Source organism: Equus asinus, chromosome 26, assembly GCF_041296235.1.
Source record: "Equus asinus isolate D_3611 breed Donkey chromosome 26, EquAss-T2T_v2, whole genome shotgun sequence".
Classification (NCBI taxonomy): domain Eukaryota; kingdom Metazoa; phylum Chordata; class Mammalia; order Perissodactyla; family Equidae; genus Equus; species Equus asinus.
In genome coordinates, this window is record NC_091815.1 from 38418085 (window position 1) to 38443540 (window position 25456).

The following is a 25456-nucleotide window of genomic DNA, read 5'->3' on the forward strand; positions in this document are numbered from 1 at the left end:
TGACTTGGAGTGAAAGTGACGTTCACACTGACTCATACCTAGAGCAGTGTTTACCAGATGTCCTTAATGTCTTTAGACAGAAAACCATTTAAAATAATAAACATCAAACTGACACTGCTGACAGGAGCACATTTACTATCAGCATCCGAGAGACAGGTCTAAATTCTTGCCTATCCCTCAATTCAGCCAATGTAAGTCATGACGGCTATTTTATTTTATCTTATTTCATTTTTAGTTTAGTTATTAGCCTGTTTTCTGGGGGGAAAAAAAACTTGGTACTTGTACCTGTGTTTAGAAGACATTGATAATCTACCATCCTTTTCCTTCCCAATCCTCTAAACAGAATATTTGAATGAACACAGCAATCGAGTGTGTCCAGGATTAACAAATTTCCTATTTGAGTCTGACCAGAGCCTTAAGCTTAGCCCCAAGCACACCATGCAGGGAAAGTCACTCCTGTTTGGGTGATGTTCCCTGCAAGACTGTGTGTGATGTTAAACTTGAGGAAAATGCACACAATTCAGGAACTTGAGTGTTTTCTTATTAGCAAAGGCAGGTTTCGGGACATAGTTTAAATGTCAATGTTCACTAAAACACTCTGTCTCTGATGAGTGTCATTTTCAGCAGTTATGGGGCTCCTTAAAAGGACATAACAGTTTATTCTCTGTGTGTTCACACAGGAAATCCAAGAGATAGAACTCTCCTCAAACACCTGTATGTCTAATTTAAAGGCAAAATCACTTAAAAGATTAACTCTCTATCTCCTGGATGTGTGTGTTTGTGCGTGTGTTTGTGTGTGCATGGGCATAAATTGGGGGGCATTTGGTCGTGTTTGCAGGCCACTTAGGAGATGGTCACAGGAGATCATGGTGTTCTATCTGTGTGACACGGTTGATGGAGAAACCTTGAGTCGATGCTCTCAGAAAACATGCCAGGGAACCTAGCATATCTGTAAAACACTGTCACCAACTCCTCCACCTCAGAACGAGACAATATGGACTGTGGCGGTGCCAGGATGCTGAAATTCACCCCCTACACTGTCTGGAAAAATGGAATCCACTGAAGAGAAGTGATGGGGACAGAGGTTTCCAGCTCAGCTTGGTTATAGTGCAGGGAACCCCTTTAAAGGAGATCCTTTAAAGGACATGCTATTCTGACATCGGGTGGGACAGTCCTACACAGCACTACACCAGCTCTGTTCTCTCCTCCCTCACACCTGCACCAAGATATTTAGGGCATCCTAAGTCTAAGAGTCAGGGCCCTTGAACCAAATCAGATATGTTCCTGTCTTTATATCTTTGACAGCCCCCCAGCCCCTACATGCCCCCACATGGCCTCACTCATTGACGAGGCTCCAAGTGAAGTGCACCCCCTACAGCAGGGGCTGAAAATGTAGTCTTTCAGGGCCAGCAAGCGACCACTCCACCAGAGCCCCCCAGCAAAAACACTACAGAATCACTGCCACCTGAATACATAAATGATGTCACCCGATTTTTCTGGAAAAGAAGAAGAAAACACAGAAACATCTTTCTACATATTTGATCTGTGTACACATGTGGTCCTTGGATTGGGGAGAAAGAGAGGCAGAGAGAGCTGAATTTTCAGTCATAGTCAGATAAACAAGAAAAGCGAGAGTTTGCATCTTCATTTCTCTTCTAAGAAAGCCTGACCAAAGTCTCTATTAACTGTCTTTGTTCAGTAGGAGAAGTAAGGAATTTGCAGCCAGTACTAGGAGAAAAAATATGAAGTGGGACACATTTGATAACTCTTCTGCAAACGTTCTATAAGATTAAAAATATTTGTATATTGGCTTAGGAAGAGAATATTGTATATTGTAAATTGAATCATAGTTATGACTTTCAAAGTGCAACATGATCTGTTAAAATCCTTACATGATTGTAGCGTTTAGGAAAAGTAAATGTGATACTTTAGACTTGAAGAGTGATCAGTGACATGGCTCAAGTCACACCCTCAGCACCCACCGTCCTTAGGGTGAGAAGAAACTGGTCATCTTCCTGTGTGACAGGCACCTTGTGGACTGTACACACTGAGGTGTGGGAAACCTTGCCCACCACATCCTGTGAATGCATCAGCTCTACTCAGCTCCTGCCTCTTGTCCACCAGAAGCAGCCTCATGTCCCCCAAATTCTTTAAGCTCCTGAGTCTCGTTGCATCATGGAAGGGAAGGGAGGAGAGGGTCATCGTGGAAATCTGGGCTTCTTCATGGCACATGACCAGGTTTCGTGGGTGGGGGTGCATCGAAGACTGGAATCCACGGGGGATGAATCATCTATGATGTGATTTCCTTCAAGGTTTCTGTCTGACCCAGAGGATCTGGGCACATCTGAGTGAGTCCTCCCCGGTCCCTCATTGCTGTGTGGACCAAAAACAACATGTTTCATCCACAGCTGTGTGGGAGCAGAGGATTTGACGCTAGTGAGGATGACACTCAGGGATCCATGTTGATACTTCTGGAAATACAAGGAGAGCAGCGTGCCCTGTGGTTCCTGGCTTCTTATTTTGTCCCGGAGACTCTTCCTACATGCTCCCCGGAGCCTAATCCAGTTCTTTACTTACCTGAAGGAGGCTGTAAATTTCTGAACCTGTGGCCAGGGCAGATGAATGACACTTCTATAATGAATGGAGGACAAAATACTGGACCCCCAAACCCCTCCTAAAACTATGACCTCACATGCTTTCTCCAAACTGTCCTTGAAATTAGGATCTGCAGGGCCTCCCACTAGACTGGCCTCAGGGGAAAGGACTGGTCAGCAGGCAGGGCCACCTGGACCTCGGGGCACACTCTGATGTAGGAGAACTTATCAAATGATCACAGGTCAGATTTCACCTCATTTTCAACAAGTAGAACTCGCTCCTCTCTCCTATGTATATATTTTGTTGCTGTTGTTTAAAACTGTGCTTGAAGTGAAATTTTGTTGAAGATTTTATCAAGAATCAACAAGGGGATATACAGTGGAATATTATTCAGCCATAAAAAAGAAGGAAAGCCTGCCATTTATGACAACATGGATAGAGCTTGATGACATTATCCTAAGTGAGATAAGTCAGAGAAAGACAAATTCTCTATGATCTCTCTTATATGTGGAGTTATAAAGAAGAAAAAAGACAAGGTTATGGATACAGAGAACAGCTTGGCATTTTCCAGAAGCAGGAGCTGTGGGGTGGGAAAATTGGTGAAGCGGGTCAAAAGGTATACACTTCCAGTTATAAAACGAATATCATGAAGGTGTAATATACAACATGGCGACAATAATTAATAATATTATATTGCATATTTGAAAGTTTCTGAGAGAACAGATCTTAAAAGTTCTCATCACAAGAAAAACATTGTAACTGCATGTGATGACTGATGTTAACTAGACTTACCGTGTTGATCATTTTGCAATATCTACAAGCATCGATCATTGTTTTATACACCTGAAAGTAATATAGTATTGCATGTCAATTACATCTGAATTAAATAAATAACATCAAAACAAAACAAGTGAGAATACATCAAGCTAAAAATTGTCTGCACAGCAACAATCTATCAACAAAAGGAAAAGACAACCTACAGAATGGGGAAAACCATTGGCAAATCATATATCAGATGAGGGATTAATGTGCAAAATATGTATAGAGGGGCCAGCCTGGTGGCGCAGTGGTTATGGTCGCATGTTCCACTTCTCGGTGGCCCAAGGTTCTAGGGTTCGGATCCTGGGTGCGGACATGGCACCACGTGGCAAAAGCAATGCTGTGGTAGGCGTCGCACGTATAAAGTAGAGGAAGATGGGCATGGATGTTAGTTCAGGGCCAGTCTTCCTCAACAAGAGAGTAGGACTGGTAGCAGTTAGCTCAGGGCCAATCTTCCTCAAAAATAAAGGATAAAAAAATAGGTATAGAATGCATACAACTCAATAGAAAAAAATATGCATAATCCAACTAAAAATGGTAAAAATGCCTGAAAACACATTTTTGAGAAGAAATTACACAGATGGCCAATAGGTACATGAAAAGGCGAGCAACATCACTAATCACCAGGGAAATGCAAATCAAAACCAAAATGAGACAGCACTTCACCTCTTGTAGAAGGGCTATTATCAAAAAGACAAAACATAAATGCTGGAGAAATATGAACTCTTGTGCAATGTTGGTACGAATGTAAATTGGTGCAGCCAGTATGGAATGCAGTATGTAGGTTCCTCAAAAAATCCAAAATACAACTACAACATAATCTAACGTTTCCATTTCTGGGAATATATCTGAAGGAAACGAAAACACTATCTCAAAGAGATGCCTGGGGCCTCTTGTTCATAGCAGCATTACACGCAATGGGAAAGACATGGAAACCACGAAAGTTGATAGACATATACAATTGAATATTACTCAGCCATAAAAAGAAGGAAATCCTGACAATTGCAACAAAATGGATGGAACTTGATGGGATTATGCTAAGTGAAAAAAATCAGACAGAGGAACACAAGCACTGTATGATCTCACTTATATGTGGAATCTAAAAAGAAAGAAAAAAGTATAGAAAAAGATATTAGATTTGTGTTAACCAGAAGCAGAGAATGGGGGGAGGGTGAGCTGGATGAAAGTGGCCGTAAGGCATAAACTTCCAGGTATATGATAAATAAGTACCAGGGATGGAATGTGCAACATGATGACTATACTTAGCACTGCTGCATGGTATACCTGAAAGTCGTTAATAGAATAGATCCTAAGAGAGCATCACAGGGATAAATACTGTTGTTTTCTTTTCTTTTGCATATATATGAGAATATGTATGTTAACTAAAGTTATTGTGGTGATCATTTCACAAAATATTGAAGGAAAGGCCTTATGCTTATACCTTAAATGTATACAGCGCTGTATGTCAATTATATTTCTATAAAACTGGATGGATAGGTAGATTGATCGATTAATTCATTAATAAGTGAATAAGAAAAAAGTAGAGATGCACAGACATAAATATAAATCATAGCACTACCACTTCCTGAATGGGCTGATGTTGTTTAGCAGGCTACTTCCTCTCTTGTTCTCATATGTGTGTATATATAAGTAGATCTATCACTGTTCTCAAATACGAGCTCTGTTGAGGACCGTTCTTATCTGAATCTTGAATAGTCTCCAAAGTTTGACCCGGAGAGCAACACCCAGCGTCGAAGGCTGCTCTGAACAGGCAAAAATGACACAAGTGATTCATCCCAAGGTGATAGAGAGAGAGGTCCTGCTTCTTGCATAAACTAGCATGTCAGTCGGAGAGCTGTTTCTGAGAAGTAAAATCCACATTCCAGGACCAAGAGGAAGAGTTGTGCATTCCTGTGGGATCAGAAGCGTACTGTGCCCAAATCCCCAGGCATCCTCCATCCCCACCACCTGTTGGTTCACCATATCTCTAAAGGCACCACTAATGTTTGCAGGCAACCAAGGCAGAGACTGAAGGTTGCCCTCACTTCCTTTTCTCCTACACCTCTCACCCAATCACCCAATAAAGACCATTAAGCCTCCACAATCCGTTGGACCCTGCAGAGCTCCCCATCCACAGAGTCCAGCCCCTGGCTCACAACTGGACACATCTTGCCTGTGTGGTCACATCTACCACTTTCTTGGTTTCTGAGATTCAGGCCCACCCTACCTTTTCTAATTAACCCACCACACATCAGACTTTCTAACATCCATTTCAGAATCTGTCCCTTGCAAGCCCAAACTCATCCCACGCTCCTCACTGTCTTCAGGGTAAACTCCAAACTCTTCTTCTGAACTCGAGTGCTCATGGTCAGTCCAGACATGATGCTCCACCCTCAGCTCTCACCTCTCCTTCCCTCAAAACAGACAGTGCGGTTACACAACAAATACACACATTCACACTCAGACAGGGGACAATTTAAGACTTCTGTGCTTTCCCTTATCAGCTCTCCTGAAGAGCTTGGACCCAACCAAGCCCTTCCAAACTCTCAGTCCAAAATAGACACCAAAAGTAAACTCTGAATCATTTCTTAGTGTTTTGCTCATTAAGGGGCACATGACTTCAATATGAAAAGTCCACATAAATCATTTACAATGCTAATTGGCACAACACTATGGGAATTATTCGAGTTCAAATATTGTTCTTAATTTATTTATTTATGTTTATTCACTTGCTATATAGCATCCAATAATACCTTCATAAAACTTTCCTGTCATAACAGTCTTTTGTTTATATATTCCATTTCTCTTAAAAGTAAAATCCAATATCCTCACAGCACCTTGCATGACCAACCACCATCTTCCCATCTCTTCCTCTCTCTCAGACTTTCTCAATGTCTCTAGGGTTCTCAGGAATGTCCTTTCATCTCTAGAAAGTTCTCCTAGGTGTCCCATCCCATAGATCTCCTTTCTTCAAACAGCTGCTCCCTCAACCAGATTCTGGTCGTAGTCTCCATTTATTCTCTTATTTCTCATATTTCTCCTTTTAAATATAATAGCTGCAATATTAGCCTTTGAAGGTCCATATTCTGTTAATCTAAGTTCTCAATATACATCAAATGAGTTTATCTGGATCACGGATGTACTTCTGGCTTCTGGCATTCATGCCTTGTACATGATAGGTGCTCAACAAATATTTGTTTATGAGCTGGCCAAAGACAAAAAGTAAATTCCACTTGTGGAGCTGCTGAGGAAATACTTGGCCAGTCCTATTTAGAGCCAGCTGTTAGAGGCTGGCTTAGGATGAGATCCTGGGTCCCCACCCTCCACTGGAAGTATTCAAGCTAGGCAGAAAGGGGCTTGTGAATCAGGTGAGTTCTCAGCTTTGTTCTGAGATGTCTCCACAGGGCCAGGAGTCCTCCAAGCCCCTGCTGTGGGGAAAAGCAGAGCCAGGCCCAGACAGGGGCCCTCCTCTTCCTGTGGGTCCACAGCTGTGGCAACCCAAATGGGTGGCAGCAGCCCCTGACTTACCACATCCTGTGCATCTCTCTGTCCCTCAGGCCACCAGTCTCCTCCATGTGCACAGCGGGAGCTCTCAGAGCAGGCAGCATAGTTTCCATCCTCTCTGCTCTTCTCTGCCTCAGTCAGTTGTGGAGAGCAGGAAGAGGGACAAGATGAGGAGATGGGGAGGTTCCACGCTGTTCATGGGGAATCTCAGGGCTCAAGCAGATCAAGTGCATGGGGGCCCTGATGGGAACATAAACAGCTCAGACATCTGGCTGCAAATCTCTCACTTTTTTCAAGGGACTCTTTTCAAGGGCTGAGTCTGAGCCCAAGGATGTGAGTTAGGCAGGTGAGTCCTCCCCAGGCTGCCATGTCCCCATCTCATACTTCAGCCCCTGAGCACTCAGGAATGAGCACAGAAATTCTGAGATGATGGTGAGAAAACCAGAAGGGACCATGGGCTGAGCTGTTAGAATGAGGGGTGGGGAAGGAATTTAGACTCCAGGCTCTACTTTCCTTCTAGGGACCCTCACCAAACCCACCATCTGTGTTGACCTGGACTCTGTCATCTCTGGGGGAGGCCATGACCATCTGGCATCAGGGGACCCTGGAGGTCCAGAGGTACAATCTGGATAAGGAAGCCCATCTCACTGGGACAACAGAACCCCCTGGGGCCTCAGGACAAGGCCAAGTTCTCCATTCCACACATGATAGAGAAAAATGAAGGGCAATATGACTGTTACTATCAAAGATCTACATAGTGGTCAGAGTTTGGTGACACCCTGGAGCTGGTGGTGACAGGGGAGAAGACACTCAGGGGGCCCAGTCTCAGGCTCTGCCCTCAAGAAGGGTATCTGCTGTCAGGGTGGTGTGCACTTACACAGCCCATCCCGGGAGATACGAGGGAGGTGTCAGCCCCATTTAACACGCAGACTCCTCCTCTCCTAAGATTCTCTCGAAAACCCACCCTCTCAGCCCTGCCAAGCCCTGTGGTGAGCTCCGGAGGGAACATGACCCTCAAGTGTGGCTTGTGGCTGAGTTTTAACAGGTTCAGTCTCACTAAACAAGGAGAACACAAGACCTTCTGGACTATGGACTCACAGCGACACCCCAAAGGGCAGTCCCAGGCCCTGTTCCCTGGTGCTTCCATGATCCCGCTCCACAAGTGGACATTCAGATGCCATGGCTGGTACTAGAACATGTCCCAGGCATGGTCAGACCCCAGTGAGCCCCTGGAGCTCCTGGCTCCACGTGAGGAAGTCCCACCCTTGCCCCATCAATGATTGGAGGCACCAGAGAGCTTATTGGGATCTTTGCTCCCAGGGGAGTCACAAGTAGGACATGGAGGAAAAGGAACTCAGGGATCCTGGGACAATGGACACAGAGCTACAAACACAGTGACATTAGAAATTCCAGAGAGGGAAACGGAAGATTTGGGGAATAATCAGCCCCTGCAATTCTTGGCTTGTCTATCTCCCTGGTGTGCCGGGGAAGCCCACCATCCTGACCCAGCAGGGCAGTGTCATGACCTCTGGAGAGATTATGACCTTTCAGTGTCCCTCTGATGTGGACAATGACAGATGCACTCTGCCCACGTAGTGGGGCCCTGGCTTCCTGCAGCACATTGCTTGGCAGCCCAAGGCTGGGCTCTGTGAGACAACCAGCGGGACTAACAGGAAATCTAAAGGGAAATGTTAAAGCATGTTGAAACAATTGAAAATGGACGCACAATACACCAAAACATATGAGGTGCTGAAAAAGAAGTTTTGAGAAGGAAATGTATAGCAATAAATTCATATATAGAGAAAATAGAAACGTTTCAATTATCCAATGTAACTTTATACTTGAAGGAATTTAATAAGACAAACAAACGAAATCCAGGGTTCATGGGAGGAAATGACAAAAATCAGAGAGGAAATAAATGAAAAACAATAAAATAGTCCAAAGAATTAAGCGTTGGTTTTGCCAAAAGATAAAGAAAATTGTCAAAGCTTTAGGGAGACTAAGTTGGAAAAAAAGAAAGAGCATTCAAATAATTAAAACCAGAAATGGAAGAGGAGACATTACAATTGATACTATAGAAATACATAGGATCATAATATCTTACTACAAACAATTATATGTCAACAAATTAGATGACATAAGAAATGGACAATTCCTAGAAACACACAATCTGCCAAGATTGAATCAGAAAGAAATAGAAAATCTGAACAGAACAACACAAGGAAGGACCTTGAATTGGTAATCCAAAATCTCCCAACACAGAAAATCTGCAGAACAGATAGCTTCACCGGTAAGTTCTACCAAACAATCAAAGACGACTTAATCCGTATCCTTCTCAAACTCTTCCAGAAACTTGAAGAGAAGGGAAAGTTTCCTAACTGCTTCTATGAAGAAAACAACATACTGATACCGAAGCCAGACAAGGACAACACTAAACAAGAAAATTATAGGCCAACACGACTGGTGAACACCCATGCAAAATTCCTCAACAAAATACTAGCGAACTGATTACAACAATATGTTAAAAAGATTATGTGCCATGTTCAAGTGGGGTTTATTCCAGAAATGCAGGGATGCTTCAACATCCACAAAACAATCAATGTGACAAACCACCTTAACACAATGAAGAATAAAAATCGCATGATTATCTCAATAGATGCAGAGAAAGCATTTGACAAGATACAGCATCCATTTGTGTTAAAAACTCTGAATAAAATAGGCATAGAAGGAAAGTATCTCAACACAATAGACGCTGTATATGACACACCCACAGCTAGTATCATTCTCATTGGATTAAAACTGAAAGCTATGCTTCTAGAAAAAGTAATCAGACAAGGATGCCCACTTTCACCACTCTCATTTAACATAGCATTGGAAGTGCTAGCCAGAGCAATCAGGCAAGAAAAATAAATGGAAGTGATACAAACAGGAAACACAGAAGTGAAGCTGTCATTTTTTGCACATGACATGATTTTATGTATGCAAAACACTAAAGAATCTACCAAAAAACTTTCAAAAATAATAAATGAATATGGTGAAGTTGCAGGATACAAAGTCAACATACAAAAATCAGTTGCACTTCTATGCACTAACAACGAAGTAGCAGAAAGAGAAATTAAGAATACAATCCCATTTACAAGGGCAACAAAAAGAATAAAATACCTAGGAATAGACTTAACCAAAGATGTGAAAGAAATGTACACTGGAAACTATAAAACATTGTTAAAAGAAATTGAAGAAGACACAAAGAATTGGAAAAATATTCCATGCTCTTCTTTTGGAAGAATTAACATAATGAAAATGCAAATACTTCCTAAAGCAATCTGCAGATTCAATGCAATACCTATCAAAGTCCCAACAATGTTTTTCACAGAAATAGCAGAAAGAATCCTAAAATTCATATGGAGCAACAAAAAAGACCTGAATAGCCAAAGGAATCCTGAGATAAAAGGACAATGCTGGAGGTATCACACTCTTTGATTTCAGAATATATTACAAAGCTATAGTAATCTATTGCATGGTACTGTCACAAAAGCAGCAACACAGATCAAGGGAACAGAATCAAGACCCCAGAAATAAACCCACACATCAATGGACAGCTAATTTTTGACAAGGGAGCCAAGAACATACAATGCAGAATGGAAAGTCTCTTCCATAAATGGTGCTGGGAAAACTGAACAGACACATGCAAAAGAATGAAAGCAGACCATTATCTTACACCATAAGTGAAAAGTAACTCAAAACGGTTTAAAGTCTTGTATGTAAGACCTGAAACCATGAAACCTATAGGAGAAAACACAGGCAGCAGGCTCTTCGACATCGGTGGTAACAGCATATATTCAAGCACCATTTCTGAAGGGGCAAGGGAAACAATAGAAAAACAAATGGGACTGCAACAAACTAAAAAAGCTTCTGCACAGCAGAGGAAATCATCAATGAAATGAAAAGACAACCAAATGCTTACGAGAAGATATTTGCAAACCACATATCTGATAAGTGGTTAATATCCATAATATACAAATAATTCATACATCTCAACAGCAAAAAAACTAAGAAGACAATTAAAAAAGATGGGTAAAAGATCTGAACATACATTTCTCCAAAGAAGATACACTGATGGCCAGCAGGCACATGAAAAATTGTTCAACATATTTAACTCTAAGGGAAATGCAAATCAAAACTACAATGAGATATTACCTCACTCCCATCAGAATGGCTATAATTAACAAGACTGGAAACCAGTGTTGGAGAGGATGTAGAGAGAAGAGAACTCTCATAACACCACCGATGTGAGTGCACACTGGTGCAGCCACTATGGAAAACAGTATGGAGATTCCTCAAAAAATTAAGAATAGAACTACCATATGATCCTGCTATTCCGATGCTAGATATTAATCCAAAGAACATGAAAACATGAATGCAAAAAGATACGTGCACCCCTATGTTCATCGCAGAATTATTCACAATAACCAAGACTTGGAAGCAACCTAGGTGCCCATCAAGGGACGAATGGATAAAGAAGATGCAGTGTATATACACAATGGAATACTACTCTGCCCTCAGAAATGATGAAATCTGGCTACTTGTGACAACATGGATGGACCGTGGGGGTATTATGCTAAGTGAAATAAGCCAGAGGGAGAATGTCAAATACCGTATGATCTCACACATAAGTAGAAGACAAAGAAATCAACAATCACACAGAGACAGAGATTGGATTGGTGGTTACCAGAGGGGAAGGGAGGAGGGAGGAGGGAGAGAGGCGTGATTAGTCACATGTGTATTGTGATGGATTGTAATTGGTCTTTGGGTGGTGAACATGATGTAATCCACACAGAAATCGAAATATGATGATGTACACCTGAAATTTATATAATGTTATAAACCAATGTAAAACTACAATAAAAATAAATTAATTGAAAATAGAAGTACTGCATGATCCAGAAATCGTACTTCTGGATATATTTCCTATTTAATGAAATTGTGATCTCAGAGAGATATCTGCCCTCCTAAGTTCATTGCAGCATTATGCACAATAGCCAATACATGAAACAACCTAAATGCCCATCTATGGTTGAATGGATAAAGAAGATGTGGTGGATATTTACAATGGAATGCTATTCATCCTTTAAAAAGAAAGAAATTCTGCCATGTGTGACAAGATGAACCAACCTGGAGGACATTATGCCAAGTGCAATAAGCAAGACAAAGACAAATAAAACATACTTTCACTTACAAGTGTAGTCTAAAATAGTCAAACCTATAGAAACAGTAGAATGGTGGTTGCCAGGGGCTGGGAAAAAGGGGGATATGGAGAGATGCAAGTTTCACTTTTGCAGATGAATGAGTTCTGGGGATCTAAAGTACAGCCATGTGACTACAGTTAGCAAGACTCTATTTTGTCATTGAAATTTGCTTAAAGGCTAGATCTTAATTGTTGTCACCACACATGCAAAATAATGGTAGCCCCATAAGATGATGGATGTGGTAACTAGCTTATTTCACAATGTATACTTATCTCAAAACATCACATTGTACATGCTAAAAATAAATGATTTTTATTTGTCAATTATACCTTAATAAAGTTGAAAAAATTGTTTCATGTAATTACACCAAGGATATTGGAAGTTCTTCCCTTTCTAATTTTAAGTATTTATTCTCATTATTAATATATGTTTTTACAATGTTATTTCTGAGCAATTTCTTATTACCATCTTCCCTAACAGAAGATAAGTTTCTAACTAACTGCACTTTTTATATTTTTTCCTTTTTCTCCCCAAAGTACCACGGTACATGGTTGTATATTCTTTGTTGTGGGTCCTTCTAGGTGTGGCATGTGGGATGCTGCCTCAGCGTGGTTTGATGAGCAGTGCCATGTCCACACCCAGGATTCGAACCGATGAAGCACTGGGCCGCCTGCAGCGAAGTGTGTGAACTTAACCACTCAGCCACAGCGCCGACCCCAGTTCTAACTGCACTTTACGTAAACTCTGAGTACTCATAGATATAAATATATGTGTGTATGTGCACATCTGTGTGTCTAGGTGCACGTGTGTGTTTGTATAATTTTTCTTTTTTTGTCATGTTTGCCCTCACCCGTTGCATCTCTCTTTCTCCATTGTGGGTTCTTTGTTCTCCTGACTGAATCACATTACTTAGTATGCCTTTCACTGAGTGGGTAAATAGGAAATTATCTAGGAACTTGAAGATCTGGAAATGCCTTCTTTCACTCTTGTTCTCTTTTTCAAGTTAGTTGGAAACATTTTCTTATTTCAGATAAAGTGTAGGATTCAACTACCAGGAGAGGAAAATCCATTTGATGGTCAAGGACCCATCCCCCCACCTCCCCCCCAAACTCCTTATGTCTCAGGAAAACGTGGCCCCACGGGGTGGGTTTAACCTGTGAGATTCAGGTCAGAGTCTCCTCCTGTTTGGGGACTTGCCCCTGCTCACCCTTTCTTCTTTGTCCCTTAAAAATAATTTGGCTCCATATACAATTCTTCACAGACTCCTAATTCCTGGAAAGTATTTCTCCCATCTCTTCTGGCGTCTATTTTTCTATGGGGAAGTCTGGTCCCAAGAGCTTGTCATTCTATGGATGGTTATTTGCATTTTCTCTAGGAAGTAATTTTAGGACATTTTATAGGGTCCCAGGCAAGTTCTCTTCAATTTTTTTGAGGTGAAATTCACATACAATAAAATGGACTGTTTAAAAGTGTACAATTCAGTGTAAGATATATGTTTTTAATTTACCCTTCAATTTCTCCATTTACCATGAAGGGTCAGAACACAGATGTCATTTTTAATTGTATGCCTCATGGCACAGAGTCTTTCCTCGTTTCTGTAAAAAGTTAACTCCTCATCTCATGAGCTCTTGATAGACGTCACTCTCCCTTCAGTCCTCTGACACTTACAATAGATATGACATTGGCCCTCCTCATTCTACTGCTCAGGAATCTTAAATTCCTTTCGAGGTCTGTCTGCACTGCATTCTGGAAAATTTCCTCATTTTTGTATTCTGGTTTTGTAATTGGCCTTGAGGTGTCTTGTACTTCAGGGATGAAATTTTTTGTTGTCTTTGTTCTACTGGATTTTTAGTCTCTAAAATTTCTAACACCCTAAAATAGTTGCCTATTCTATAAAAATATTCCATATCTTTGCATCAAAAAATCCATTTCTCTCTTTATTTTTCAGATATCTAAATACACTTAAAATTACTCTCATATTTTCCTATTGAATCTATTCCTTGCAGGCTGTAATCAACATTAACCAGTAGCTTGTTGACCATAGCATGTTCATCATGATTGGGATGATCCTCAACTCTCCATTCTTGTTGGGAGGCTCTGCTCCCACACACCTGATCTTCCAGAGAAGGTTTTCCCAGGGCTGTCCTGGGGGTCAAGCTGACAAGAGGGAACTGTTGCAGCCATTCCAGCCCTGAGGTGTCCACTCTCCTGAACTTAGTACATGCTAAGAATTGTGCACTGAGGGATGGTCCAATGGGCGCCTCACACTCACATGTGGGGCGGACACCCATGGCTGACGACGCTGGATTCAATCTGTTTCAGGCCACACAGAGGAAGTTGCCTGGTGCTGACCATGGGCTTGGGGCAGTGGGGACATATTCCAGTGCCTGCACAGAAACACAGGGGAGGGGAGCCACAGCTTCCAGCCTTCACCTGGACCCCTGATCCCTCCCTTCCTGTGAGGACATGGAGGTCCTCTCTCCCTAGGACCCCTTGATGGTCCCAGGCACCGGTGGCCACTCACCTTTGTTCTCTATTCTTTGCTGTGGTTCCCTCTCCATCTTGGGAACTTTATTTATCTTTTTTGAACATGCATGTGGCTACATATTTCAGAAATATTTGAGGTTACTTTTATCAGTGTTAGGAGCAGACAGGAGTTCTTGGGTGGGCATGGCAATCATCCACTTGACTATGCAGTCCTACTCCTCGATTCCTTCATGGTCCAACTCACTCTTGTCTTAACCTGGCCTGGGAGTTGTTTTATCCCTCCCATGAACCCAGCACCATTGACCACAACCGATTTGATGAGTGGGTTTCACGACAACGTAATGCCGTTGAGGAAACCAAGGCTCAGAGATTGGACATTAATGTCAAGGTCACATGGCCAGTGCATGTTGCAGGATTATTTCTATAAAAATCACCTTTGTCCCCCACATCATAGCGCTAACCCACGTATTGACCACTGAAGCTAAAAACAGGACCCAAGGACGAGGAGGTGATTTTGCAGAAGGGAACAAGGGGTTTGAGGAGGCAAGAATGACTCAGAGGTTTGTTTCCAGCAAGATGGGTGTGGAGTTGTCAGAAGAAACAAAATAAGTCGATGAATTGAGCTGTGATAGAAAGAAAGCCTACACTCTGGGGCCAGGAAAGGAGTGATGTTTCCTCCCCTTATTTCCCTGTATGTTTCCTTTGTGCTCATTTTCCCAATGACCTCGACCTGAACTGTACAGTTAGATGTTGAGCGTGTGTCTCTGCTGATCTGAGCTCTGCAGTGCAGCAGGAAACTGCGTCTTCCCTGAAGCATCTCCAGGGCCTGGATGACCACTGTCCATGGTGAGGACCCCACAGGAATGTGCTGATGGACAAGCTGAGGATGAAGGAGACTCCATGGGGGAGGAACAACAAGGAATGACGTGCCCTAGGTCACCCTTACCTGGAAGGAGCATCTCAGGAAGACACTGAGTCTATTTGCTGTAAAGACCTGTCTCTTCATGAGATGAATGCAGATCAAGCAGAAAATGGGGGTCAGGGAAGACACTATTTCTATTCAAAATGTCTCCAGAGAGCCTGGTACAAACTCAGCCATAGCATTTGGGGAGGGGCGTTTCCTCTTCTCCTAGGGCTGCTGACATGACAACCCCGTGACTGTCTTTTCTTCCGGGTACCCAGGTCTCCTCCACCAGCACAGACAGAGGAACCTACAGAAGACATCATGTTCGCCACGCTCACGGCCCTGCTCTGCCTTGGTGAGATTTGAGAAGGGGGAGGGCAAGCCCTCGTCTAGGAGGGACCTCACCTCACAGCCAGGCCCTGATCTGTCAGGAGACCCCAAGGAATCAGGAGGCTTATGGGGAGAAGTGGTTTTGCTCAGGATTCGGGGGTAAATCTCTAACAGGAATCTCTCTTCCAGGGCTGAGTGTGGGACTGAGGACCTCAGGGCAGGCAGGTGAGTCTGTTCCCAGGTGTACCAGATCCCAGCTTCTCACTGGGGACAAGCAACAACTTCCAGGAACTGGGGAGGGAGAACAGCGGTTTGGGGCTGAGAGTTGTAGGATGGCTGGAAGGGACTTCTGAGAGCCAAGGAACTGATGGTGGGGAATGTGTAGTGACCCAGCTTCTGATTTCCCTCCAGGGACCCTCCCTAAACCCACCATCTGAGCTGTGCCAGGCTCTCTGGTCTCTCCGGGGAAGCCTGTGGCCATTTGGTGTTAGGAGACCCTGGAGGCCAAGGAGTATCTAGTGTATGGAGAGGGAAGCTCAGTGCCCTGGGACAGACAACAACCACTGAAGCCCAAGGCCAAGGTCAGGTTCTCCATCCCACACATGGAGGAACGACATGCAGGGAGACATCGCTGCTACTATCTCAGCCCTACTGGCTGGTCAGAGCACAGCGACCCCCTGGAGCTGGTGGTGACAGTTGAGAGCACACTCTGGGTCCCAGCCTCAGCTCAGAAAGGGGGTCTGCTCTCAGGGTTGTCTCTCCTCTCACAGCCCAGCCCTGGGGTATACGAGTGCGCTGCAAGCCCCATTTAACACGCTGCCTCCTCCTCTCCTAGGAATCTACCGAAAACCCTCCCTCTCAGCCCTGCCGAGCCCTGTGGTGACCTCAGGAGGGAACGTGACCCTTCAGTGTGGGTCCTGGCAGGAATTTGACAGGTTCCTTCTCACTAAGGAAGGAGAACACAAGCCCTCGTGGACTCTGGACTCACAGCGACGCTCCAACGGGCAGTTCCAGGCCCTGTTCCCTGTGGGCCCTGTCACCCCAAGTTACAGGTGGACATTCAGATGCTATGGCTGTTACAGGTATACCCCCCAGCTGTGCTCAGAACCCAGTGATCCCGTGGAGCTCCTGGTTCCAGGTGAGCATGTCCTACCCTTGCCCCATCAATATTTTAAGGTGACAGACAGGGGTCTATAATCCCAGGAGAGCCCCAGATGAGAGGGTGGGGTGAGGGCAGCAGGCGTGTCACCTGGAGCAGAGACACAGAAGGTGAGAGACAGTGAGACCTAGGGTCCAGGATGGAAAAGGGGATTTGTGGGAGGAATCAGCCCTTACAATCCACATGAGGTCTTTCTCTCAGGTGTGTCTGGGAAGCCTTCCCTCCGGAGCCAGCACGGCCCTATCGTGACCTTAGGACGGAACTTGACTCTCCAGTGTCTCTCTGATGTCGGCTACGACAGATTCACTCTGTCCAAGGAGGGGAGACATGACCTCCCCCAGCACCTCGCCCAACAGCTCCAGACCAGACGCTCTCAGGCTGATTTCCCCCTTGGCCGTGTGAGCTGGTTCCATGGGGGCAGGTACAGATGCTATGGTGGACACAAGCTCTCCTCCAACTGGTCAGCTGCCAGTGACCCCCTGGACATCCTGGTGGCAGGTGAGGAGCCAGTGGCTTCAGTCAGGGACCCAGACTCTGCACAGACCCTGCCAGGGGAACCCCACATGGTGATGCTGGAAAGAGGGATGTGGGGTTCCCAGGGAGGGAGGGAGACAGAGAGATGGGATGGACAGGGAGAGACTAAGAGCAAAAAGGCAGACAGAGATGAGTTTCCTCAGAGAGAAGCCTGGGGACTCTCCATTCAGAACAGGATACAGCCCCTCACCCGCCTTTCCTCTCTCTAGGAGTATTCCAAGACACACCCTCCCTCTCGGTGCAGCCAGGCCCCACAGTGGCCTCAGGAGAGAATGTGACCCTGCTGTGTCAGACACAGAGCCAGAGGGACATTTTATTTCTGTCCAAGGAGGGGGCTATGGTTCCCCCCCTGCGTCTTAGATCAAAGTACCAAGCTCAGCAGTACCAGGCCCAATTCTCCATGAGTCCTGTGACCTCAGCACATGGGGGGACCTACAGGTGTTACAGCTCATACAACACCTCCCCCTATGAGTTGTCACACCCCAGTGACCCCCTGGAACTCGTGGTCTCAGGTGAGAGGCGCTGACTCCGTTCTTTCTGAGTCACTCAGCTCGGGGCCTTGTCCCCGAGAGAAGTCTGGGGTGGGTTGGGAATGAGGGGGCCCCGAGGCAGGGTCATCCAGAGCGGGATCTGTCCCTCAAAGTATAGGAGGAAAACCGGCCCTCCCATGCCAGCCCCTTCCCACGACACCTTCACCAGAATCCTCCATGTGGGTGGAGGGAGAACCTTGGGGACCACAGGGCAGATGAAGAATAATTGTATGAGCAGAAATGGGGTCTGGGGGGAACCTCCAGTCCCTCATCTCCTCTTATTCTTTCTCCTAGGACCCTCTGGGGACCCCACCTCCCCACACACATGGCCCAACTTAACATCTGGTGAGTCACAGGGGCCTCTGTCCAGAGAGCTCACAGTTTCTCCAGGCCTGTCTCTCGAGACTCAGCTGATCTGACTCCTAGTTCCTCTCTCAGCACAGCTTGTCTCCAGGGGGCTGGGAGTCGGGCAGAGTTGCAGGGTCCACAGGGCTCCAGGGCTCCGAGGCTGGTGGATGGTGGGCAGGGTGGTCATGGCAGAGGGAGATGTTGGGTCTCAGCCTGGGAGAGGCAGAGCCATGTGAAATAGAGAGAAGGGCCCCCCTCACCCCCAATCCTGATCCCCAGGAGGCTCTGAGGATCAGCTCTCCACAACAGAGTCAGGCCAGTGGAAGGGTAAGAGATGGTCTCTGTGGGGAGGTGGTGGGTGGGCCCATGGGGCCAGGGGCTGAGTTCAGACATCAGGAGACTCTGACATGGATGTACCTGCCCTATCTGGGCCTCAGTTTTTCCAAGTGTAAAGGAGAGAATTGTGACCCAGAGCTTACATTCCCTGTCAGTTCTGACTATGGGTCTGATCTCCTGGGAGAGGAAGCCTCACAGGAGAGCCCCCCAGCACGTGATTTTATGGGAGTCTGTCCCTTCTGCAGCAGTGATGGTGACATTTTACAGGGGAGGGAGGGGCTGGTCAAGGGTCCACGGTGTTCAGGTCCTTTCCCTTCAGCTCAGGGTGCTCAGCTGGAGTGGAAAGAGCAAGGAAGGAAGTCACCTCCACTGGGTCAGTTTCCAATTTGGCAGCTCCCGCCCTGGGGCCCTGGGCAGCTCATTTCTCTTCTTTGAGGCTCACTTCCTACTGTTTAAAGTTCCCATCCTGCTCACAGGCCTGCAGTGACATTAGGTTAAATGAGGGGCCTAGGCGTTACAGAGCTCAGGAAGGGTAGAGCTCCCATCCCAGCCCAGACATTCCCACGGGGCTTCACGGCCCTGCACAGTGGGGGACAGATCCCTGGAGAGATGCAAAGTCCACCCTCCCCCAGATCCTTGGTGTGTGGGGGACGGGGAGGTGATGAGGAAGGATGCTCAGCTCCATATGATACACTGGGACAGGCCTTGTCTACAGATGAAGAGCTTGGGAACAAGAAGCTGGCGGCCACCAGGGGGAAGCATGATGAGAACACAGGGAACCCACAGCTCTGGGTTTGAGTCTCAGCTCTCCCACTTCAGGCTGGGTGACTTGGGCACATGATTTGCCTCCCTGTGCCTCAGTTTCCTTCTCCGGAAAATGGGCAGGTGGGGATGGAAATCATATGTTGTGGGATTCTTGTGAGTTGGAGGAGCTCAATGCAGAGACCCCAGCACATGCCTGGCACATATTAGGTGCTCAAGTAAATGGCATCAGTGGCTCAATCATGACATCACATATGCCCAAGATCTCAAACCATACCAGAACCTTCTGATCGGGATCTCTGTGGCCTTCGTCCTGCTGCTCTTCCTGTTCCTTCTCCTCCTCATCCGACATCGACGACAGGGCAAATGCAGGACACCACGTGAGTAGGGAACAAGGGGACCCGGGTCACAGGAGGAGGTGGGCTTAGGGCTCCAGCCAGAGGGAAACCAAAGATTGGAAGTCCATCCTAGAAAGACTTTTCCAGAATCTCAAATCAGAAAATCCAAAACAAAACACTTGATGTCAGCACAGGTATGCACATTAAGATATTTTCATCTTTACAATCTCGTGAAATATTGAAACATACACACAAGTCTCTGTTAAGTTTTCCTTCTTTTCTCCCAAATCACATGTGGAGGGCGGGTGGTCATAACCTCCCAGGGCTGAGACTCTGTCCGTCTTGAGCCAGCCCAGAGACAGGCTGATCTCCAACTTCCTGCAGGGGCTGCAGACTCAGATCCCAAAGACAGAGGCCTGTACATCAGGTCATTCCCGCCACAATAACCCCAGACTCCCACCTCGCCCTTGGCCCCATGTCTGTCTCTAACACTCCCGTCTCCTCCCCAAGCTCCAGCCCAGCTGCTGATGCCCTGGAAGAGACCCTCCGTGAGAAGAAGAGGAGGTGCTGCCCTGGGGGTGGGCACAGAGATTTCAGTAGGCCCCAGGGGAATATGCTGGGGGGGTGCCCAAGATGTGTGGTGAGAAGGACTGAAATTCCCCTGAGTGACTCGGGCCATCTCCTCACCCCTGGACCTCAGTAACCCACCCGGGAGCAGAGGGGCCTTCAGCCCTGAGAGACCTCAGGGAATCCTGACAAGAGATACACCCCTTGTTCTGCCCCAGCAGATGCTGCCGTGAAGAGCACCCAGCCTGAGGAGGGGGTGGAGCTGCACCATCAGGTGAGACCCCTGCCCTGTCCAGGCCACCAGGGACCTTCCTGCTGTCAAACTTCATCCAATGGACACTTGGCTGTCCTCATATCACCCAGCCCTCAGCAGCGTCCCACACTCACCTCTCCTCTTGGGCACCTGGGACGTCCTGCTGTGACTTCACTCCACCTGGTTTCTGTGACTTCATGGCCCCCCACAAGTGATCCCCTTTCCTGGTTCCTCATCCTCTGTCTGATCTTCTGGTTGTTGGATTCACCCCCAGGTCTCAAGAGGATGCATGAATTAGTGAATCACCCACAAGTCCCCTAGGCTCCCCTTCATTCATTCACCCAACAGTGTGCACGGGGAGCTCACTGTTTACCTGGGTCCATTCCGGTGCTGCAGGTACAGCAGTGACAAAAACTTTCTCCACACTCCTTAGCTCACTCGTGGGTGAGAGACAACATACAAATATGCAGGTAGCATCCTGGAGTGTAAGGTGCTGTTAAGGAAAAGAAAGTAAGAAAAGGGAGTAGAGTGCATGTGGGGGAAAAGAAAACATTAGGTGCAAAGATCCTGAGATAGCAACATGCTTTTTCAGGAAAATGGGCTGTGTAGCACCAGCCAAGTGAGTGGGAGATAACATGTTGGGATAAGAATCTGAACTCAGAAAGCATTCAGATTTCCAAGGTTTGGAAGTCCCTGAAGATTCCATTAAGGAAGTGACTTCACTCTGTTACAGTGTGGACAACTGACTGTAGGAGGTCAGCCCTGGGATCTGGGAGACACTGTTTCTGTCCCTCTACCTCCCCCCATCAGGGCCCTCAGGAAATGAGGAACGCCCAAGTGAGCCACTCATGATCAAGACTCAGACAGTGGGTGGCCACCTCTCCTTCCCCCGTGTCAGAGGAAGCACCGGAAGTAAAGGACAGGCAGATGGACAGACAGATGGGTCCCATCCTCTCCTGGACCCCAGGCTGCCCCCACCCCAACCACATACCTATACCCCGAGTCTCCCCTGATCCAGGCTGCTGCATCTGATGCCCACCAGGATGTGATCTACGCCCAACTGAACCACTTGACCCTCGGACAGGAGACAACACCTCCTTCCTCCCAGTCAGAGGAACCCCCAGCAGAGCCGAGCATGTATGTGGCCCTGGCCATCCACTAGCCCAGGAAGGACCCAGAACCCACCCTCTGGGGAGGGAGGCTGCAGGGACTCCAGAAGAACCAGGAGCTGCCCGCAGTGAACACCCAGCTAATGACCTCCAGCCAGCCCTAAATCCTAACGTGCACCACCAGGAGCTTCTGAGACTCTGAGAGTCACCTGATTCTGCAGTCTGATAACTGATATCCCCACATTTTGGACATAAAGCAACAGACTTTTCTGTAGTCCATGAGTGAAATGAGAAATCCAAAACAGAAGTGAGAGAATGTTTTAAATAAGATGATAATGTAAATATTGCACATCAAACCTATGAAGTTGGAAAATTAAGAACAATCGACGATTATATTAGAACAGAAAAGCCTAAAAGTCATTGATCTAAGGTATACTATCGAGAGTTTAGAAAAATAATGGGAAATGAATCTAAATGAATGTAGAAGGAGAGAAATGATAATAAGACTAGCTACTAACGAGGAAAAACAAAAAAAGAGAATAAACAATAAGCCAAAAAAGTTTCATCTTGAAAACATTAGTCAGACTTATAAAACCTAGTCAAAATGACCAAGAAAAAAGATACAAGGCACACATTTCTAATATAAGGAATGAAATTTCAGACAGCAATTCAAATCCTATAGACTTTTAAAAAGATAGTAACAGAACATTAAAAGCAATTTGATGCGAGTATATTAGAAAATGTAGATAAAATGGACATCCTCAAATGTACAATTTACTAAATGGACATAAGAATAAAATATATGTATCAATTTATGTATACATTAAATTCATTGATTCTGTAATTAAAAATTGTCCCACAATTGAACTATATAAAATCTAAAAAGGTCAGAGAGAAGCAGAGCATAGAATGGTGGTTACCAGGGGTTGGAGGTTAGGGGAAATAGGGAGATGTTAGTCAAAGGGCACAAACTACGAATTGTAGGATTAACGCGACCTGGGGATCTAATGCACGGCATGGTGGTTGTAGCTAAGCAGACTGTGTCATATTTTTGAATGTTGTTAAGACGGTACGCCTTCAACTTTCTCACTAACAAAAGAGAACTGGCTGCAATGTGAGCAGGTGCAGGTGTAGCTAATGCTGTGGTGGTAATCATTCTCAATGTATTAGTGTAGCAGTTCAGACGGCTTCATCGGTGCTTTCTTCCAAACCTTTATCCACCTATGACAAACACTCACACACCCTGCAAACTTACACAAAATTTTCCTAAGAATATAAAAAGAACCAGGATTCTCCGGTTGGGATCCCAGGTGCGGACATGGCACCGCTTGGCAAAAGCCATGCTGTGGTAGGCGTCCCACGTATCAAGTAGAGGAAGATGGGCATGGACATTAGCTCAGGGCCAGTCTTCCTCAGCAAAAAGAGGAGGACTGGCATGAGTTAGCTCAGGGCTAATCTTCCTCAAAAGAAAAAATTATTACATTATGACCGCACTGAGGTTTTGTGGGGGTGTTTTTGGAAGGATAGAGTAGCTTAAAATTTAAAAACTCCTTCAATATAATGCAACACATTAGCATAATAAGTAAGAAAAAGGATCATTTGACAGATGCAGGCAAGCTTCTGATAAAATACACCAGCAATTCACAATCAAAATAAAAAATCATCAGAAATAAGAGAATTTCCTGTAAGTTACAAAGGGCTTTTTAAAACTCAGCGCTAGACATCACTTTTTATGGTGAGGAGTCGAACTTATGGAAAAAATATAGTATAGAATATTAAAAAGAATTTCGTGCCAGTCTTTCCCCCTGTGAATGAGAATGATGCAAGTGTTCCCTGTGACCACTTCTATTCAGCATGGCGCTGGCAATACCAACCAATTACCACTGGACTTGGTAAGAATAATATTATACTGCTCAGAGAATACACAGTTGTGTGCAAAGAAAATCAAATCAAAAATAGTATAAGGATGTATTACTCAAAGTAAAAATAAATTTTCCTATATCACTGGATTCAAGGCCAATATATAGAAGTCAATTGCACTTCAGATTTCCAGTTCTGGAGCAAGATGAAGTAGATGCATGTCTTCCTATTCCTTGCCTTCTATCACTGAGCCTGATTTTATACTTCTGACCTCCAGAACGGTATGGTAATAAATCTGTGTTGTTTTAAACCGCTCAGAATGTGGTAATTTGTCACAGCAGCAATGAGAAACTAACATAGCCACTTAAATTTTCTTTTGGTTAGTGTTTGTATAGTACATTTATAATCTTTCTGCTTTGTTAACCTGCCAAAATATGCACAACATAAAATTTACAATTTTAATGATTATTAAAGTGTACAATTCAGTGCCACTAAACAATTTACCATGTTGGGCAAACATCGCCACTATCCATCTCCAGAGTGTTTCCATTATCCCAAACTGGAGTTCTGCACCCATTAAACTACAACTCCCCATGTCCCCTGACCGCCAGCCCCTGATGACCTCTCTTGTACTCACGTCCTGTCTCTAGGGATTTGGTTATTCGAGGCAATTCATAGACGTGGAATCACACAACATGGCTGTCTGGCTAATTTCACTTAGCATGATTTTCCAAGGGTCACCCACATTGTTTGTTCTTTTACCTTTAACCTATTTGCTATATTACATTAGAAGTGAACTTTTTCTGGACTACATATGGTAGTGTCTTGTTTGTAATTGTTTTCCTTAAAACAATCTTACAATCTCTGTCTTTTAATTGCTCTGTTTGGGTCATTTATATGTGATGTAATTACTAACAGATTGTTAAGTTTACTATTTCTCTTTATTTTTTTTCTGTTTGTTCACTTTATTGCTTGTTCTTCTATTTTTCCCCTTTCATGCCTTTTTCTCACTTTAAAAAATCTTTTTAGTATTTCATTTTAATTTCTCTTTTGGTGTTTTAAGTATACCTCTTTGAGTGCTGTCTATATGGCTGTGCTAGATATTACCACATACATACCCAATTTTACACAGTCAAGTTAGAGTTAGTATTTTACTCTTCAAGAGAAATGTAGAAACCTTTTAAATATATAGATCCCTTTATCTTCACCCCTTTATTTTGTAGTTGATATATGTATTATATCTTCATACTGTTCCAGGATTGTGTTGGGGACCATGAGACCAGGTACAAGGGGAAGGTCCTCCCTCAGACGTCCTGCTCCAGCCCACTGAAGCTACCCCATCTTGGTGGCTTCATGGAGCACTGAGGGTGTGGGCTGATGGTGACCAGTCTCAGAGGGACCTTGAGTGATAACTGGGGAAACTGAGGGGAGGAGGGCTCCCTTGCCACTTCAGGTCTGATTCCTTTCCAGGAGCACCCCCAAACTCTCCATCTGGGCTGACCCCATGGTCACCACAGGGAGCCCTGTGACAATCTGATATCAGGGGTCTCTACAGGAAGATGCCTACCATCTGTGTAAAGGGAGTCTTTCTACACTGGGCTGAGGGACCCCACATGACTCAAGTGGTAAGGCCAATTTCTCCATCAAATCCAAGAGCTCACACTGTGCGTATCACAGCTGGAACAGATGGTCAGAGCACAGTGATCCCTGTCCCTGGTGATGACAGGTAACAGGGAGGATCCTGGTCCTTTCCCACCATGGACCCCTACTCACAG

At 45.0% G+C, this 25456-nt stretch overlaps 1 protein-coding gene across 12 annotated transcripts; it reads left to right on the forward strand.

The window, feature by feature from the left end:
- The first annotated feature begins 15252 nt into the window (after positions 1 to 15252).
- LOC106840904 (leukocyte immunoglobulin-like receptor subfamily B member 5) lies at positions 15253 to 24015 on the forward strand. Of its 12 annotated transcripts, none has more exons than XR_011498414.1 (13): positions 15257 to 15497; positions 15834 to 15910; positions 16075 to 16110; positions 16721 to 17023; positions 17246 to 17542; positions 17788 to 18090; positions 18403 to 18453; positions 18736 to 18783; positions 19818 to 19934; positions 20403 to 20456; positions 20678 to 20733; positions 20987 to 21108; positions 21731 to 21854. XR_011498414.1 is itself a non-coding variant. In XM_070498523.1 (12 exons), exons 2-12 carry the CDS (start codon positions 15877 to 15879, stop codon positions 21872 to 21874), a joined length of 1419 nt encoding a protein of 472 aa, XP_070354624.1. In that variant the 5' UTR covers positions 15255 to 15497; positions 15834 to 15876; the 3' UTR covers positions 21875 to 24014. The 12 variants fall into 12 exon arrangements, 10 of the variants coding, with proteins under 10 accessions (XP_070354626.1, XP_070354624.1, XP_070354625.1 ...); XR_011498415.1 differs by having other exon boundaries at positions 15258 to 15497; positions 20681 to 20733; XM_070498523.1 differs by lacking the exon at positions 20987 to 21108 and having other exon boundaries at positions 15255 to 15497; positions 21755 to 24014.
- Positions 24016 to 25456: the final 1441 nt, after the last annotated feature.